This window comes from Ranitomeya imitator, chromosome 1 (genome assembly GCF_032444005.1).
Source record: "Ranitomeya imitator isolate aRanImi1 chromosome 1, aRanImi1.pri, whole genome shotgun sequence".
Taxonomy (NCBI): Eukaryota; Metazoa; Chordata; class Amphibia; order Anura; family Dendrobatidae; genus Ranitomeya; species Ranitomeya imitator.
Window position 1 is genome coordinate 695,612,600 of NC_091282.1, and position 19,405 is coordinate 695,632,004.

General features: G+C 45.9%; 2 protein-coding genes across 6 annotated transcripts in view; one reads left to right on the forward strand and one right to left on the reverse strand.

Moving 5' to 3' along the window:
• Positions 1-1,730, forward strand: part of PTGR2 (prostaglandin reductase 2) — a 67,590-nt gene extending 65,860 nt beyond the window's left edge. For all 5 annotated transcript variants that reach the window (XM_069730806.1, XM_069730786.1, XM_069730816.1 and 2 more), the window contains one exon: positions 1,468-1,730. In XM_069730806.1, coding sequence (XP_069586907.1) covers positions 1,468-1,532 — 65 coding nt within the window. In that variant the 3' untranslated portion in view covers positions 1,533-1,730. The remainder of the gene's footprint in view (positions 1-1,467) is intronic.
• Positions 1,731-8,358: 6,628 nt separating this feature from the next.
• Positions 8,359-19,405, reverse strand: part of TMEM62 (transmembrane protein 62) — a 134,654-nt gene continuing 123,607 nt past the window's right edge. Inside the window, exon 15 of the mRNA XM_069730834.1 lies at positions 8,359-10,099. The gene's annotated coding sequence lies outside the window, so the exon portion shown is untranslated. The remainder of the gene's footprint in view (positions 10,100-19,405) is intronic.

Sequence of the window (19,405 nt, forward strand, 5' to 3'; positions counted from 1 at the left end):
ACATTTTTTCTAAAAGCCTGAAGAAATTAAGAGGCTCAAAAAGTGTTTTTTTTTACATTGCAGTGCATATGTTCTTTTTAGTGTAGAAACCCTAAGGGCACATTGATAAGTGGACATCGGTTCGAGGTCAGACCACCATGCATGGACTGGCGGCAGGTCTACCGTTTTTCACAGATATCACTCACAGCTGTGATAATCTATGGGGGCTGTTCACACGTCTGCAATTTTGTGTGAACGTCACAGCCCCCAGAAAGTCAGACTAGTCTGATATTGATCTAGGGTGTTGAATCAAAATTGCCACTGCAAGTTTATAGGTCTGTTCAAAAAACCAGACAGCGCTCGGATGGCTGTCCGACTTTTAAGGACTGCAAGTTAGAAGAAGGTTTCTGATCCAAGAAAAACTGACAAATCACTTACCGCTCTGGGACCACATTTGGACAGTTTTTCTCCTACATGAAAAGTTGTCTGAATCACCCTTAAGGCCCCGTCACACATAGCGAGATCGCTAGCGAGATCGCTGCTGAGTCACAAGTTTTGTGACGCAACAGCGATCTCAGTAGCAATCTCGCTATGTGTGACACGTACCAGCGATCAGGCCCCTGCGGTGAGATCGCTGGTCGTGTCGGAATGGCCTGGGCCATTTTTTGATCGTTGAGGTCCCGCTGACATCGCTGAATCGGCGTGTGTGACGCCGATTCAGCGATGTCTTCGCTGGTAACCAGGGTAAACATCGGGTTACTAAGCGCAGGGCCGCGCTTAGTAACCCGATGTTTACCCTGGTTACCATCGTTAAAGTAAAAAAAAAAAAAAACGCTACATACTTACCTACCGCTGTCTGTCCCCGGCGCTGGGCTTCTCTGCTCTGGCTGTGAGCACAGCGGCCGGAAAGCAGAGCGGTGACGTCACCGCTCTGCTTTCCGGCTGCCTGCCGCTCACAGCCAGAGCAGAGAAGCAGAGCGCCGGGGACAGACAGCAGTAGGTAAGTATGTAGCGTTTTTTTTTTTTTACTTTAACGATGGTAACCAGGGTAAACATCGGGTTACTAAGCGCGGCCCTGCGCTTAGTAACCCGATGTTTACCCTGGTTACCGGGGACCTCGGGATCGTTGGTCGCTGGAGAGCTGTTTGTGTGACAGCTCTCCAGCGACCAAACAGCGACGCTGCAGCGATCCGGATCGTTGTCGGTATCGCTGCAGCATCGCTAAAGTGTGACGGTACCTTTAGTCCTATGGACTTAGACTGGATCTGCAGCTTTCTTCAAACTTCCGGTGGTGGTTTCTGTAGTTAAACCATCTTTATTCTAGTAGTTATCCCTTGTCCTAAGGTAGGTAACATCTAAAAAGTGGAATACCCCTGTAATGAATTAAAAAAAAGCCCATATTCTTCAATATACAAGGAATAGGACTTGTAGATACAGATCTATAGATGGATCTTTTTTAATGGATACTTTGATATTTTTCTTTTGCAGGCGCTTTTGTGTCCATGATGAAAGGTGGAAATATTGGGAAACAGATTGTCAAAATATCCGAATGACTCTTGCCGCTTAAAATGTATTTTTTATCTGATTACATTGATTTCAATAAGTCTGTGTCTAGTTTACACCAGGCACCGAGTAGAGTAACATTATAAGTGAATCTACTGCACAACTTATTGCACTTGTCAGAATGGATATCACTTTATCAGAACAATCAACAACTGTCTTCATTTATTAAATGCACTTAATCATTGGGGTATGCGATTGTCTTATTACTTTGTCTTGAGGCACATTTCATGCTTCGTTTTGCTGCAAATATTATATTTTAAAGGTGCCATGTTGTATGTGCTCTGCACCGAGGGCCGGCTCCAGGTTTTCATGAGCCCCTTCATAACCCAGCCTATTTTGACCTTAATGACCTGGCCGTTTTTTGCAATTCTGACCAGTGTCCCTTTATGAGGTAATAACTCAGGAACGCTTCAATGGATCCTAGCGATTCTGAGACTGTTTTTTCGTGACATATTGGGCTTCATGTTAGTAGTAAACGTAGCTCGATAATTTTTGCGTTTATTTGTGAGTATCGCTAATTTGGCGACAATTTTGAAAATTTCGCAACTTTTAAATTTTGAATTTTTATTCTGTTCAACTAGAGTTATGTGAAACAAAATAGTTAATAAATAACATTACCCACGTGTCTACTTTACATCAGCACCATTTTGGAAACAAAATTTTTTTTTGCTATTAAGTTAAGGGTTGAAATTTGACCAGCGTGTTCTCATTTTTACAACAAAATTTACAAAACCATTTTTTTTAGGGACCACCTCACATTTGAAGTCAGTTTAAGGGGTCTTATATGGCTGAAAATACCCAAAAGTGACACCATTCTAAAAACTGCACCCCTCAAGGTGCTCAAAATCACATGCAAGAAGTTTATTAACCCTTCAGGTGCTTCACAGCAGCAGAAGCAACATGTAAGGAAAATAATGAACATTTCACTTTTTAGTCACAAAAAATGATCTTTTAGCAACAATTTTTTTTATTTTCCCAAGGGTAAAAGGAGAAACTGGACCCCGAAAGTTATTGTACAATTTGTCCTAATTACACCGAACCCCATATGTGGGGGGAACCACTGTTTGGGCGCACGACAGGGCTCGGAAGGGAAGGAGCGCCATTTGACTTTTGAATGAAAAATTAGCTCCAATCGTTTGCTGACACCATGTCACGTTTGGGTAGCCCCTGTGTGCCTAAACATTGGAGCTCCCCCACCAGGGGTGGATTAAGGGTAGCCAGGGCCCCGGGCTGTTCACACACTGTGGGCCCCCCGGTCACGGGACGGGGGTCACGTGACGGGGGTCACGTGACGGGGGTCATGATATACCCGAACCAGATTATTCCTGAAAAAGCGTTGCGCGCCGCAGCAAATTTTAGGACACACCTCTGACCACACCCATTCACTAGTCACACCCATATCCATGTCTCAACCACACCCATTTAGCACTGCTGATCACACTGTTCATAAAGAATAATTATAAAAAAAAAAAATATCGCCACACAGTGCTCGATACTGTATAATGGCCACACAGTGCTCCATACTGTATAACGACCCCACATGACCACATGATGCTCAATACTGTATAATGGCCACACATGATGTTCAATACTGTATAATGACCCCACATGATGCTCAATACTGTATAATGGCCACACATGATGCTCCATACTGTATAATGGCCCCACATGATGCTCCATACTGTATAATGGCCCCACGTGATGCTCCATACTGTATAATGGCCCCACGTGATGCTCAATACTGTATAATGACCCCACGTGATGCTCAATACTGTATAATGGCCCCACATGATGGTCAATACTGTATAATGACCCCACATGATGCTCAATACTGTATAATGGCCACACATGATGCTCAATACTGTATAATGACCCCACATGATGCTCAATACTGTATAATGGCCCCACATGATGCTCAATACTGTATAATGACCCCACATGATGCTCAATACTGTATAATGGCCACACGTGATGCTCCATACTGTATAATGGCCACACGTGATGCTCCATACTGTATAATGGCCCCACGTGATGCTCCATACTGTATAATGGCCCCACGTGATGCTCCATACTGTATAATGGCCCCACGTGATGCTCCATACTGTATAATGGCCCCACGTGATGCTCAATACTGTATAAGTGCCCCACATGATGCTCAATACTGTATAATGACCCCACGTGATGCTCAATACTGTATAATGGCCCCACGTGATGCTCAATACTGTATTAGTGCCCCACATGATGCTCAATACTGTATAATGACCCCACATGATGCTCAATACTGTATAATGGCCACACATGATGCTCAATACTGTATAATGGCCACACATGATGCTCCATACTGTATAATGACCCCACATGATGCTCAATACTGTATAATGACCCCACATGGTGCTCCATACTGTATAATGGCCACACATGATGCTCCATACTGTATAATGACCGCACATGATGTTCCATACTGTATAATAGCCGCACATGATGCTCCATACTTTATAATGACCACACTTGGTGCTCCATAGTGTATAATGACCGCACATGATGCTCCATACTGTATAATGACCGCACATGATGCTCCATACTGTATAATGGCCACACATGATTCTCCATACTGTATAATGACCGCACATGATGCTCAATAATACTGTAAAATGACCGCACATGATGCTCCATACTGTATAATGGCCACACATGATGCTCCTTACTGTATATTGGCCGCACATGATAATGGCCACACGTAGCTACTCCAACACACGCGGCTGCGCTCCGTAAACTTTGCATACACGGCTCCACTCCATACATCTCATACACACACGGCTCCGCTCCGTACACATTCAGCTCCACTCCATACACCTCATACACACACGGCTCTGCTCCATACACCTCACACACACACGGCTCCGCTCCATACATCTCGTACACACGGCACTACTCCGTACACCTCATACACACACCGCTCCGCTCCATACAAATTGCACACACTGCTCCGCATACCTTGCACACACACAGCTCTGCTGCGTACACCTCATACACATACGGCTCCTCTCCATACATCTCGTACACACACGGCACTACTCCGTACACCTCATACACACGCGGCTGTGCTCCGTACACCTCGTACACACGCGGCAGTGCTCCGTACACCTCGTACACACGGCTCCGCTCCGTACACCTCGTACACACGGCTCCGCTCCGTACACCTCGTACACACGCGGCTGTGCTCCGTACACCTTGTACACATGGCTCCGTACACCTCTTACACACGACTCCGCTCCGTACACCTCGTACACACGCGGCTGCGCTCCGTACACCTCGTACACACGCGGCTGCGCTCCGTACACCTCGTACACACGCGGCTGTGCTCCGTACACCTTGTACACACGACTCCGCTCCGTACACCTCATACACACGCTGCTCTGCTCCGTACACCTCGTACACACGCGGCTGCGCTCCGTACACCTCATGCACACGGCTCCGTACACATCGTACACACGACTCCGCTCCATAGACCTTTCACACGCTGCTCTGCTACATCCACCTCGTACACACACGGCTCTGCTACATCCACCCTGTAAACACCTCCTGACCTCACACATACGCTGCCCTACCCTCCTCCGGCGCCATGGCAACCAGCAAAGTCCTGTACACGGAGGTCCTCCTCCCGATCATGTGACCCCTGACTCCTCCCATCCTGTGACCTCATCACAGGTCCTGTGCACAGAGCAGCCATTATGTGGTGTGCTGCTGTGCAGGCCTGGTGCAGGGACTCGGAGCTCTCAGCTGACCGGCTGATACACGCACCTCCCAACCAATGCGGGCCCCCTCTCTCTGCCCACCGGGTCCGGGGGCACACAAATGCCGGCGGGCATTCAGACAATTAGTGGAGGGTCAAGCTGTGCGGTAGCCCAGGGCCCCCCCAGACCACTGGGCCCTGGGCTACCGCCCATATTGACCCTCTGATAATCCGCCCCTGTCCCCCACAAGTGACCCCATTTTGGAAACTAGACCCCCAAGGAACTTATCTAGAGGTGTGGTGAGCACTTTGAACCCCCAAGTGCTTCACAGAAGTTTATAATGCAGAGCCGTGCAAATAGAAAATCATTTTTCTTTCCTCAATTTTTTTTTAGCTCGCAATTTTTTATTTTCACAAGGGTAACAGGAGAAATTGGACCCCAAAAGTTATTGTCCAGTTTGTCCTGAGTACGCTGATACCCCATATGTGGGGATAAACCATTGTTTGGGCACACCTCAGGGCTCGGAAGGGAAGTAGTGACGTTTTGAAATGCAGACTTTGATGGAATGGTCTGCGGGCGTCACGTTGCGTTTGCAGAGCCCCTGATGTGCCTAAACAGTAGAAACCCCCAAGTGACCCCATATTGGAAACTAGACCTCCCAATAAACTTATCTAGAGGTGTGGTGAGCACTTTGAACCCCCAAGTACTTCACAGAAATTTATAAGGCAGAACCGTGAAAATAAAAAATCATTTTTTCCCCACAAAAATAAGTTTAGCCCACATTTTGTTATTTTCCCAAGGGTAACAGGAAATTAGACCCCCAAAGTTGTTGTGCAATTTTTCCTCAGTACGCTTATGCCCCATTTGTTTAGTTAAACCACTGTTTAGGCGCACGTCGGGGGTCAGAAGGGAGGGAGCACCATTAGACTTTTTTTTTTTATTTATTAATTGCAGAATAAATCATACACACAGTTGCTTTGTATCCATCATCGTGCTTAAATTACAGACAATTATCATACATTGCCATATCTAAAGTGTTACAAAGATAGCAAACAGTGCATATTGATCATTAATATCCTATTTTATAACCTTAATTACGGTAACATCTAAAAAAAACAAAAAACCTTCTAAAACTAACATAGTGCCGCCAAATGAAGGATTCTGTATAAATTCCGCCCTGCAAGTGAGTAATGCCTCCAAAGTCATACACCCCACCACTCCGCATATACTGAGTTACTACTGCTTATAAAGTATGACAGGATAAGTTCCATCTTCCCCATATTTTTTCAAATTTAGCTGGACATCCTCTATTTTGATACAATGTCCGCTCATACGGAATAATTAAATTCACTAATTCAACCCATGCTTTGAGAGATGGGCCAGAACCACCCATCCACCGTAGTGCCAACACCTTTCGTGCCATAAACAGTGTCTCCCTCAGAAAAATCCCAGTGTAATGGTCCCAGGCCTCCGCTTCCCATACTCCAAACAAACATATCAATGGCTCAAGTGGGACATGTATCGACACCAAGGATGTCAATAGTGTCGTCACCTCTTTCCAATAATGAAAAACAATAGGACATTTCCAAATCATATGAGTGAAATCCGCATTACTGGAATGACACCTCAAGCAGTCTGATGAGTGGAGATGACCCATTTTAAAGAGATGAGTCGGGGTCAAATAGGATTGATGTATAATATACAATTGGGTCATTCTATTATTGATTGATGGGGAGACTTTAGTTGGAGATTCTAAGATTTCATCCCATTCTTCTCCCAGTGTATCCGGAAGGAGCCTCCCCCACTTCCCCCTAATTGAGTCTATAATAGATCCTCCGCCTATGGATAATAGGTGTATAACCCCTTAACGACCGCCGATACGCCTTTTAACGGCGGCCGCTAAGGGTACTTAAACCACAGCGCCGTTAATTAACGGCGCTGTGGAAAAAGTAAATAGCGCCCCCCAGAGTCGGATTTTCTCCGGGGTCTCGGCTGCCGGGGGTAGCCGAGACCCCAGAGAACATGATTCGGGGGGTTTTTTACCGACCCCGCATTTGCGATCGCCGGTAATTAACAGTTTACCAGCGACCGCAACAAAAAAAACGCGATTTTTTTAATTTCTCTGTCCTCCGATGTGATCGCACATCAGAGGACAGAGAAATGGGGTCCCAGGTAGCCCCCCAATACTTACCTGTCTCCCCCGGTGCTCCTCGTGGCTCCCGATGGGTGCCGCCATCTTCAAAATGGCGGGCGCATGCGCAGTGCGCCCGCCGGCCGTCATCGGGAAAATCTTTGGGGTCTCGGCTGCCGGGGGTAGCCGAGATCCCAAAGAACATGATCGGGGTCGGTTTCACCGACCCCTGTTTTGCGATCGCCAGTAATTAACTGTTTACCGGCGACCGCAAAAAAAAAGCAAAGTGTAATTCTCTGTCCTCTGATGTGATCGCACATCAGAGGACAGAGAAATAGGGGGATTCGGGGACCCTATTATACTCACCAGTGTCCCTGGGTCCTCCTGCTGCTCCTCCTGGCCGATGGAATCTTCTTGGCAAAAGAAAATGGCGGGCGCATGCGCAGTGCGCCCGCCATCTGCCGGCCGGCAGGAGAAGAGCAGTTGGGGCTAAAATTAGGGTTAGGGCTAGGGTTAGGGTTGGGGCTAAATTTAGGGTTAGGGTTGGGGCTAAATTTAGGGTAAGATTTAAATTTAGGGTTAGGGTTCTTTCACACTTACGTCGGTACGGGGCCATCGCAATGCGTCGGCCCGACATACCAATGCACATTGTGAAAATTGTGCACAACGTGGGCAGCGGATGTAGTTTTTCAACGCATCCGCTGCCCAATCTATGTCTTGGGGAAGAGGGGGGGTGGGAGTTACGGCCACGCATGCGCGGTCAGAAATGGCGGAAGCGACGTACAAAAAAAGTTACATTGAAAGTTTTTTGTGCCGACGGTCCGCCAAAACACAACTGATCCAGTGCACGACGGACGTGACGTATGGCCATCCGTCACGATCCGTCGGCAATACAAGTCTATGGGCACATTTGCAGGATCCGTTTTTTGTCCAAAATGACGGATTATGACGGATTGCGACGGATGCCAAACGACGCAAGTGTGAAAGTAGCCTTAGGGCTAGGGTTGGGGCTAAAGTTAGGGTTAGAGTTGGGATTAGGGTTGGTATTATGGTTAGTTTTGGGATTAGGGTTAAGGTTAGGGTTGTGATTAGGGGTGTATTGGGATTAGGGTTAGGTTTGAGGTTAGGGTTGAGATTAGGATTAGGGGTGTGTTGGATTTAGGGTTTTCATTAGGGTTATGGTTAGGGTTGACATTAGGGTTGTTTTGGGGTAAGGGTTGTGATTATGGTTAGGGTTAGTGATTAGGATTATGGATCGGGTTGGGATTAGGGTTAGGGGTGTGTTGGGGTTAGGGTTGGAGCTAGAATTGGGGGGTTTCCACTGTTTGGGTACATCAGGGGGTCTCCAAACACGACAGCCAATTTTGCGCTCAAAAAGTCAAATGGTGCTCCCTCCCTTCTGAGCTCTGCCGTGCGCCCAAACAGTGGGTAACCCCCACATATGGGGCATCAGCGTACTCGGGATAAATTGGACAACAACTTTTGGGGTCCAATTTCTCTTGTTACCCTTGTGAAAATAAAAACTTGGGGGCTACAAAATCTTTTTTGTGGAAAAAAAAAATTTTTTTTTTTATTTTCACGACTCTGCATTCTAAACTTCTGTGAAGCACTTGGGCATTCAAAGTTCTCACCACACATCTAGATAAGTTCCTTGGGGGGGTCTAGTTTCCAAAACGGGGTCACTTGTGGGGGGTTACTACTGTTTAGGTACATCAGGGGCTCTGCAAACGCAACATAACGCCCACAGACCATTCTATCTAAGTCTGCATTCCAAAACGGCGCTCCTTCCCTTCCGAGCTCTGCTGTGCGCCCAAACAGTGGTTTACCCCCACATATGGGGCATCAGCGTACTCGGGATAAATTGGACAACAACTTTAGTGGTCCAATTTCTCCTGTTACCCTTGTGAAAATAAAAACTTGGGGGCTACAAAATCTTTTTTGTGGAAAAAAAAATATTTTTTTATTTTCACGACTCTGCATTCTAAACTTCTGTGAAGCACTTGGGCATTCAAAGTTCTCACCTCACATCTAGATAAGTTCCATGGGGGGTCTAGTTTCCAAAATGGGGTCACTTGTGGGGGGTTTCCACTGTTTAGGCACATCAGGGGCTCTCCAAACGCGACATGGCGTCCGATCTCAATTCCAGACAATTCTACATTGAAAAAGTAAAACGGCACTCCTTCTCTTCCAAGCTCTGCGGTGCGCCCAAACAGTGGTTTACCCCCACATATTGGGTATCGACGTACTCGGGAGAAATTGCACTACAACTTTTGTGGTCTAATTTCTCCTGTTACCCTTGTGAAAATAAGAATTTGTGGGCGAAAAGATCATTTTTGTGTAAACAAATGCAATTTTTTTATTTTCACGGCTCTACGTTATAAACTTCAGTGAAGCTCTTGGGGGTTCAAAGTGCTCACCACACATCTAGATAAGTTCCTTAAGGGGTCTAGTTTCCAAAATGGTGTCACTTGTGGGGGGTTTCCACTGTTTAGGCACATCAGGGGCTCTCTAAACATGACATAGCGTCCGAACTCAATTCCAGCCAATTCTGCATTGAAAAAGTCAAACGGCGCTCCTTCACTTCCAAGTTCTGCGGTGCGCCCAAAAAGTGGTTTACCCCCACATATGGGGTATTGGCATATTCAGGAGAAATTGCATAACAAAATTTCTGGTTACATTTCTGTTTTTACACCTGTGAAAATAAAAAAAAGGTTCTGAATTAAAATGTTTGCAAAAAAAAGTTAAATGTTCATTTTTTCCTTCCACATTGTTTCAGTTCCTGTGAAGCACGTAAAGGGTTAATAAACTTCTTGAATGTGGTTTTGAGAACCTTGAGGGGTGTAGTTTTTAGAATGGTGTCACACTTCATTATTTTCTATCATATAGACCCCTCAAAATGACTTCAAATGTGATGTGGTCCCTAAAAAAAAAAAAAAAAAAGGTGTTGTAAAAATGAGAAATTGCTGGTCAACTTTTAACCCTTATAACTCCCTAACAAAAAAAAAAAATTGTTTCCAAAATTGTGCTGATGTAAAGTAGACATGTGGGAAATGTTATTTATTAACTATTTTTCGTGACATATCTCTCTGATTTAAGGGCATAAAAATACAAAGTTTGAAAATTGCAAAATTTTAAAATTTTTTGCCATATTTCCGTTTTTTTTCATAAATAATCGCAAGTAATATCGAAGAAATGTTACCACTAACATGAAGTACAATATGTCACGAAAAAACAATCTCCGAATCAGCGGGATCCGTTGAAGCGTTCCAGAGTTATAACCTCATAAGTGACAGTGGTCAGAATTGCAAAAATTGGCTTGGTCATTAATTACCAAATTGGCTCTGTCACTAAGGGGATAAAGAGGAAATGAGTCCTTGAGGGCCCTGCGAATTAAGAATTCTTATTAACGGTAGAGACAAGATAGCTCGACCCGCACCCATATTCCGTACGTTTGACTGGAAGGCTGATCTTAGTTGTAAATAGCGGAAAAATTGAGACCTCGGTATATTATAAGTATTTTGTAGTTGTTCAAAGGAGATAAAAATCCCTTGGTTATGTATGTTACCCACTGAGAGAACACCATGCGATATCCAAAACTCAGTGGACGGGTGACCCAATAATTACGGAAAATAACTGTTATTCCACAGTGGCATTTCGACTGCTATGTCAACAAATTTAATTATTTTTTTTAATTTGCCTCCATATTAATCGTGTCGATCGGAGCAGAGGTAGCAAACGGGAAACATTAATTTTCTCCAGTTCCAAAAACCCCAATGGGCAATCGATTCTGGCTGAGTGTAGTATATGACTTTCAGAGTTAGGAAGGGAGTTCCCGGGCATCCATGAGTTTATCGTTTTAGCCTGTCCAGCAAGGTAATATAGGTAGAAGTCCGGCAAGGCCGCCCCTCCCCCCTGCCTGGGTCTCTGCAGAGTGGACAACTTAAGTTTAGGCCTAGTCTTCCCCCATATGAAGGATGTAGTAAGGGAGTTTAGGGTTGCAAAGAAAGATTTAGGTATTGAGACAGCGCTGTGCTGGAAGCAATAGCTCAATTTGGGGAGCAGTATCATTTTGATCAGATTAATACGACCAGCCACAGAAAGTGGGAGTTTATCCCGGGTAGCAAAATTAGATTTAACTAGATCCAGTAGTGGGTATATATTAAGATGTAAATCTAGTTGACTGCGTTGAGACATATGTATTCCCAGATATTTAAAATTGGAGACGATGGGCAATAGCGAGAGAGTTTCGAGGCATGACATTGGGGCATGGGAGAGAGGCATCAGGGCAGATTTATCCCAATTTATATAGAGACCAGAAAATTTACTAAATGTATCAATCATCGTTATTACTTTTGGTAACGTATCTTCTGTTTGGTCCATAAACACCACCATATCATCAGCATAGAGACCGATTATGTCCATTCAATCAGCAATATGTATCCCCCTAATGTCTACAGAGGACCTCATCCGTATTGCCAAGGCGAATAAAGCTGGGGAAAGAGGGCATCCCTGGCGAGTTCCCCTATGTAAAGAAAACGGTGCAGACATAGAACCATTCACCACCATGCGTGCCCTAGGTTTTGCATATAGTGTACCTATCCCTCTTAGAAATTTGTCCCCAAATCCATATTTCCGCAAACATGCAAAAAGGAAGTACCACTCAAGGGAGTCAAAAGCCTTGGCTGTGTCCAGCGAAGCCAATGCCCATTTATTGTCTGGTTCCAGTGAACTATATTGAATAACCGATTGCACCCACCTGATATTAATGGAAGTGCTTTTCCCAGGCATAAAACCAGTTTGGTCCGGGTGTATAAGATCTAATATGATCGTATTCAGTCTGGTAGCCAGAATTTTAGTGAAGATTTTGTAGTCTACGTTCACTAAAGAGATTGGTCGGTATGATCCACAATACAGAGGATCCCTCCCCTCCTTCCTGAGCACAATAATGTTGGCATCATAAAATGTTTCAGGCAGACTCTCCTCCCTATATTCCCCTGAGTACCTTCAGTAGGATAGGTGCTAATTTGTCACGGTATTTCCTATAAAACTCAATGGGAAACCCATCAGGTCCCGGGGCCTTCCTAGTAGCCATGTCTGCTATAGCATGTTCTACCTCCTCCAGAGTAAATTCAGCCTCCATAAAGGCTTGCTGGGATGGGCTCAGTGAGGGGAACGTTATATCCGATAAGTAATCAAAACATTCGTAAACATCATAATCACTACTAGACTTATATAAATGAGTTATAATAATCATAAAAACCTTTAAGTATTTTGTCAGTAGAGGACATTGAGCCATCTGATACATGGCTCTGCAATATTGTATTGGAGGCGTTATGTTGGCGCACTAGGAAGGCCAAGAGTGTACTGGCCTGATTCCCCAGCTCAAAGTAGGACTGACGGGTAAAGAATAATTTGCGTTTTGACTTAACGTCTGCATGTTGAGTATATAGCCTCTGAGAGGTGAGCCATGCAATTCTGTTACTGCTAGTCTGATTAGCTATATAAGCGGCTTCTGAATCCTTTAATCTTTGCTCTATCTCATCATCCTTCCCCGCCGTCATCCTCTTGATATAGGAAATGGTAGAAGATAAGCACCCCCTCAGGTATGCCTTCAGGGTATCCCAAAATAAACCAAGGTTCTGGGGTTCCTGGTCTGTTAAAATAAAACAATTTAACTATTCAACTGTCCTGTCACTAGAATCTACTAATTTTAACCAAAAGGGGTTCAATTTCCAGGATTTATTATTATCGGACCGTCCGTATTTAAGTCTAAGAATAATTGGGCTATGTCTGAGATCCCTCGATTACCATGTTCAATACTATCCACCCATAATGCCAAACCACCCGACCCAAATATATAGTCTATTCGAGACAAAGACTGCTTAGTAGATGAGTGGCAAGTATACCCCCTGACCTCTGGATGACTTATTCTCCATAAGTCTAGCCAACCGCTACCTTCCATAAATCGTGCCAATTGAGAGGGGGGTTGAGGTAAAGCGTCCCCGGATGCTGCGTCATCTAATCTCAGTCTATCTATGGATTGGTTCATAACTAGATTAAAGTCACCCATACAAATAACATTAGCATCTGGATATTTTAGGGAGAAGCCCAGGGCCATACGGAGGACCGACATATTAGCAGGAGGGGGGTTATAAATACACAATATCACATATTCTCGTGAATTAATGAATCCATGCACAAAGACAAAACGACCCTCTGGATCACGTCTCGCTTCTTTGGCCTCCCACCTAACCTCCTTGTGTATCAACAGGGATCCCTCTTGAGTAGCTAGTGTGAAAGGCATGTAGAGACCATTGTACCCACGGTTTTTGCATACATCGAGCTGTGTCCCTCGTTAAATGTGTCTCTATTAATGCTACAACAGGAGGCTGACCTCTTTTTATCTGCGAAAATACCTTGATTTTCTTTCGAGGGTTTTTGATACCTCGTATGTTCCAGGTCATACATATAATTTCAGACCCCATATTTACATCTAAAGGGAGAACTAATGCAGATCATTATTATTTGGGTGCAGTTCAGAAACATCACACAGAGCAGAGAGCTGGTATTGGCGGCCACCATACCCAATAAACAATCAAAACTTCTGCTGGGTCTGTAAAGAATAAAGAGGAGCCCTTATGGACAATACGGAGCCGGGCTGGATAAAGCATGGAGTAGATGATGTTCTTATCTCTAAGTTGTTTCTTGATATCCATAAATTGTGACCGCTGCTTCTGGAGCTCCATGGAAAAGTCTGGAAAAATCGATATGATAGCATTATTAAATTTAATGAGGCCCTTCTGCCGCGCCAAACGAAGAACGGCATCCCTGTCTCCACAATTAAGGAGACGTGCCAGAAAAGGTCGTGGCGGAGCTCCAGGAGGAAGAGGCCTTGTCGGGACTCTATGGGCCCTCTCCACCGAGAATGTTGAGGAGAATCCGTCTCCTAGCGAAGATTTAAGCCAATCCTCCAGAAATTGCTCGGGCTGCTGACCCTCCGACCGCTCCGGGAGACCTATAATTCGGATATTGTTGCGGCATAGTCTGTTTTCCAAATCATCTGCCTTCTGCTTCCAGGCATTGACGGAGCCAGCAGCTTTTGTCAGTTTAGCCTCCATAGGAGTGATAGTGTCTTCTATATGAGACACCCTCGTTTCAACCTCCGATATACGCCCTCTCATAGTTTGCATGTCTTGTCGCAGGCGGCCCACTTCAGTATGCACATCTTCTATTTTCTCCGTAAGGGTACCGTCACACAGTGGCATTTTGATCGCTACGATGCCACGATCCGTGACGCTCCAGCATCGTAACAATATCGCTCCAGCGTCGTAGACTGCTGTCACACTTTGCAATGTACGACGCTGGAGCGATAATTTCATGACGTATGTGCGATGTAGAAGCCGTTGGTTACTATGCGCACATCGTATACAATATCGTGCACACCTTTGTTACACCATGCGATCATGCCGCCACAGCGGGACACTAGACGACGAAAGAAAGTTTCAAACGATCTGCTACGACGTACGATTCTCAGCGGGGTCCCTGATCGCAGTAGCGTGTCAGACACAGAGAGATCGCTGGAACGTCACAGATATATCGCTGGAACGTCATGAATCGTGCCGTCGTAGCGATCAAAATGCCACTGTGTGACGGTACCCTAAGAGATGATCTAGTTAGGGAGATAGCCTGCATTAACTGCTCGGATGCCTGTTCAAAGGGACACTGTCACCTGAATTTGGAGGGAACAATCTTCAGCCATGGAGGCGGGGTTTTGGGGTTTTTGATTCACCCTTTCCTTACATGCTGGCTGCAATATTGGATTGAAGTTCATTCTCTGTCCTTCATAGTACACGCCTGGGCAAGGCAAGATTGCCTTGTGCAGGCATGTACTACGGAGGAAAGAGAATGAACTTCAATCCAATATTGCAGCCAGCATGCAGCCAGCGGGTAAGGAAAGGGTCAATCAAAAAGCCCAAAACCCCGCCTCCATGGCTGAAGATTGTTCCCTCCAAATTCAGGTGACATTGTCCCTTTAAGAGTTAGTTCATCTTGTTCTCCCTCCTCATTACTATCAGAGGGACGACCTTTGCGCTGAGATGGTGCAGGATTATTTCTAAGATTGCGCGCATTATCAGGAGGATCGTCCTTGGCGTATTTTTTTTAGTTTTTCAGCAGCCGCTGCTCCTCGAGTGTTGCATGGTAGGCAGACAAAGGGACTCCACAAGGCGGTCTTAGAGGTAATTATAGGCAGGTTAGACTTCAACCTCAGGTCCCGTATTATTAGGCACAAGATTATACCTCAAGAGACCACTGGACATGCAATTTACTTCAACACACGTGCAGTCTCAGTCACCATGGGGGGAGCAGCAGGAAAGGGTTAATCTCTGTGATGTTATGGCGTTAGTTCGCTCAGTCTCCACAGGGGGGGGAAGCAGCAAGAAGGGGGTTAATTCCTCTAATATTCCAATATGTCTGGAGAACAGGGGGGGACCCCACAGCACCGACAGGAGAGGCTTTTAGGAGGGGGGCCAGACCCTCCAAATCTCAAGCACCAATGGGACAGATGTCTCTCAGACAGGGGAACGCAGGGCCCAGTCTTTCAGAGCACTCACTGCTCGTCACCTCAGTAACAAGCCCAGGATGTGTGCTCACCTTCCCAATAGTGCTGCAGCTATGGACTTCTGCGACGCGTTTCCACTGTCAGAGAGCGCGCTTATGGGTGAGTCACCTCCACCGCCAGCACCGCTCCACAGTCCCCCCCGCTCGCCACACCAAAGCCTGCAGTCTGTAACATGCACACCAGAGATCCCCAGAACGTCAGGGGAGACTCCGGCACTGAGGAGAAGTCGGCGCCGCTCTGTGTTATCAGAGCGCGCGCTGGCAAGATGGCCGCCGCTGTACTCCGATCCTCGTGCTCCCTCAGACTCCGCCAAGTTTAGCTCTCCTCCGCACCCCTCTTGAACTCCCACGGCAGCCAGATGTCTTCATGGTCCAAAGGGACCACAAATCAGCCCAAAGAACCGCACTAAAGGGGGTCTAATTAGCAGGATTTCCACAGGATGGTAGGAGCTCTCCTAAGGTGCGTCCACTTCCTTCGGCTACATAGCCACACCCCACCATTACTTTTTGAACGCAAGATTGGCTGAAATCAATGGTGGCGCCATGTCGCGATTGGAGACCCCTGATGTGCCTAAACAGTGGAAACCCCTCAATTCTAACTCCATCACTAATCCCAACACACCCCTACCCTAAAGAATTGACATGCTGCGGAAAATACAACGCGTTCTTGCGCGGTATTTTCCGCACCATGGGCACAGCTGTAAACGTGATGGAAAACTGCTATGAATCCCACTGTGTGCACATAGCCTAGTTCTAACCCTAACCCTAGTTCTAACCCTAATCCTAGTGGAAAAATAAAAGTAAATATATTTTCTTGTCCCTACCTATGGTAATGATAAAGGGGGGTGTTTATTATTTTTTTTATTTTGATCGCTGTGATAGGTTTGGTTGAAGCCACTGCCCCTGTAGGTCAGGTGAAATTACAGTTAACCCTTTCACCCGACCTGCAGGGACGCGATCATTCTGTGACACAGCATATGCGTCACAGGTCGGATTGGCACAGACTTTCATGACTCATACGCTGTCACAGGTCGGGAAGGGGTTAACAAATACGATTCATGATGCACAGATACGGCAGAGAAATATAGATATAGTACAGTGCCAAAAATTTCACTTCTTACATTACATGAGTCATATCTACAGTGTTCCAAATTATTATGCAAATTGGATTTAAGTGTCAAAGATTTAATTGTTTTGTTTTTCAAATAAACTCATGGATGGTATTGTGTCTCAGGGCTCAATGGATCACTGAAATCAATCTTAAACACGTGATAATTGGGCGTGGCCTAGCAGGCGATGTGAACAGACGTGCAACAGAGCTCTCCCGCTTCATTATCTCTGTATTAACCCCTTAGAGGCGCCGCCGAGCGCAAATCATACTCTCAGGAGTGCACATAGTCTCGGGGAGCGAGGTGTGACCCGAAGGAACGGAATCTTATCTGAGGATGACACGCAGGAGACAGAAGGAGCTGACAGCTGCGGGAAGCTCACAGGCCCAAGATGGCGCTGAGACTGCAGAGGAGGCGGCGAGGGCAAGCGCTGCTTATCAGAGGAAGATGGATGTGATTGCTAAGTTGGAGCGATTTGCCAGGTCAGAGGAGGCTGTAAATCTACAGTCAGAGGCTGGAAGTGTGGAGTCTGGAGCAGCTGGTGCCCCCGGAGATCAGCAGGAAGGAGGGGCTCAGCTACAGTGCAGTGGGTCAGACCAGGGATCTCCTACAAGGGCCGCAGGAGCTGTTCTGCCTGCACAGTCTGACATGCCAGAAATGGAGGAGCCGACTCTGAAGGACATATTTTCAGTGGTGATGTACTGTAAGTCTGCCCTGGGGGCTCTAAACCTACGAGCGGATGAATTAAAGGGAGAGATGGTCGCTTTAAACTCTGCTATGCGTAAAGTTGAAAAGAGAGTGGAAGAGGTGGAAGAAAGGGTTGGGAGTGCAGAAGATCGGATTGGTGAATTGTTAAACAGGGAAAAAAAGTATATTCAACGTATTGCTGATCTGGAGTTTAAGACTGATGACCTTGAAAACCGATCCCGCAGGAACAACCTAAGGATTGTGGGGGTCCCAGAAAAGGCGGAAGGGAGCAACCCCACGGCTTATATTGAGGCATGGCTAAAAAACGCTGTGGGTGGAGATGGCCTTACTAAGATGTTTGCCGTTGAAAGAGCGCACCGTGTGCCCACCAGACCCCTCCCCCCCGGCTCGGCCCCAAGAGTTATCTTGGCTAAAATTCTGAACTATCAGGACCGAGACATTTTGTTGAGGAAAGCCAGGAATTGTGATGAGCTGACCATTGATGGTAATCGGGTCTCCCTTTATCCGGATTACTCTGCGGCGGTCCAAAAGCTTCGGATGAAGTTTGGAGAGGTCAAGAGGAGGTTGCGAGACTTAGATGTCCGTTATTCAATGATTTACCCAGCAAAATTAAGGGTGGTGGCTCTGGATCGGGTGCATTTTTTCCAAAATCCAGAGGAGGCGTCACAATGGCTGGATCTCAATACTAAGCATGTCAAAACGGGGCAGACCCGCTGAAACTGATTTAAGTGCTACTGAGGCAATTGTTAACCCTTCACTGTTATGTTTGGTTTGATAGTTAACTGGTACTTATACTGTGACTTTATGGTATATTGATATCATCAGGTTGTGTTCGGCGGCGCAACGAAATTTGCATTTTGGCTATGGTGGGCGGGGGAGCTGAAGGAACGCAGAGTTTTTATCGTTAGGCTGTGAAACAGCGTTCCCAGATCTCAAATTGAGAGGGAGAGTTTATTTTGATATTCTAAGAGTAGAGAGGAGTTGGGTGGGCTTAAAGAGAGGGGAGAGATAGAGAGTTATTTCAGTTGGGAATTGGGGATGGGGGGGGGGAGGAGGGAGGGGGTGGGAGTTGGGGTTGAGACCTTAGGGAGCTTGAACTCATTCATTGTTTCTATAAGCTATAATGGGTGGGGAGGTTAAAATCCTAAGTTGGAATGTTAGGGGCCTTGCAAATGCTACTAAAAGAACAGCTATTTTCCAATATGTACTGAAACAGAGGCCTTCAGTGATATGTCTGCAGGAAACTCACCTAGTGAAGGAAAAGGTTGCTATTCTACAGAAGAGATGGGTGAGAAAGGCGTATCACTCAACGTTCTCAAATTATGCCAGAGGTGTGTCAATTATGATACACGTTAGTGTTCCGTTTGAAGAGATTGAGGTAACCACCGATAAAGACGGCCAATTTGTGTTTTTAGTATGCAAGATATTTAACAGGTTAATTTGTATTGTGTCAATTTATATTCCACCACCATATTCCAAGAAAAAGATACAGGAGATTCTGGAAATTACGGGTAGGTGGGATGGGGTGCCCCTCCTTATAGTGGGGGATGTGAACAATATAT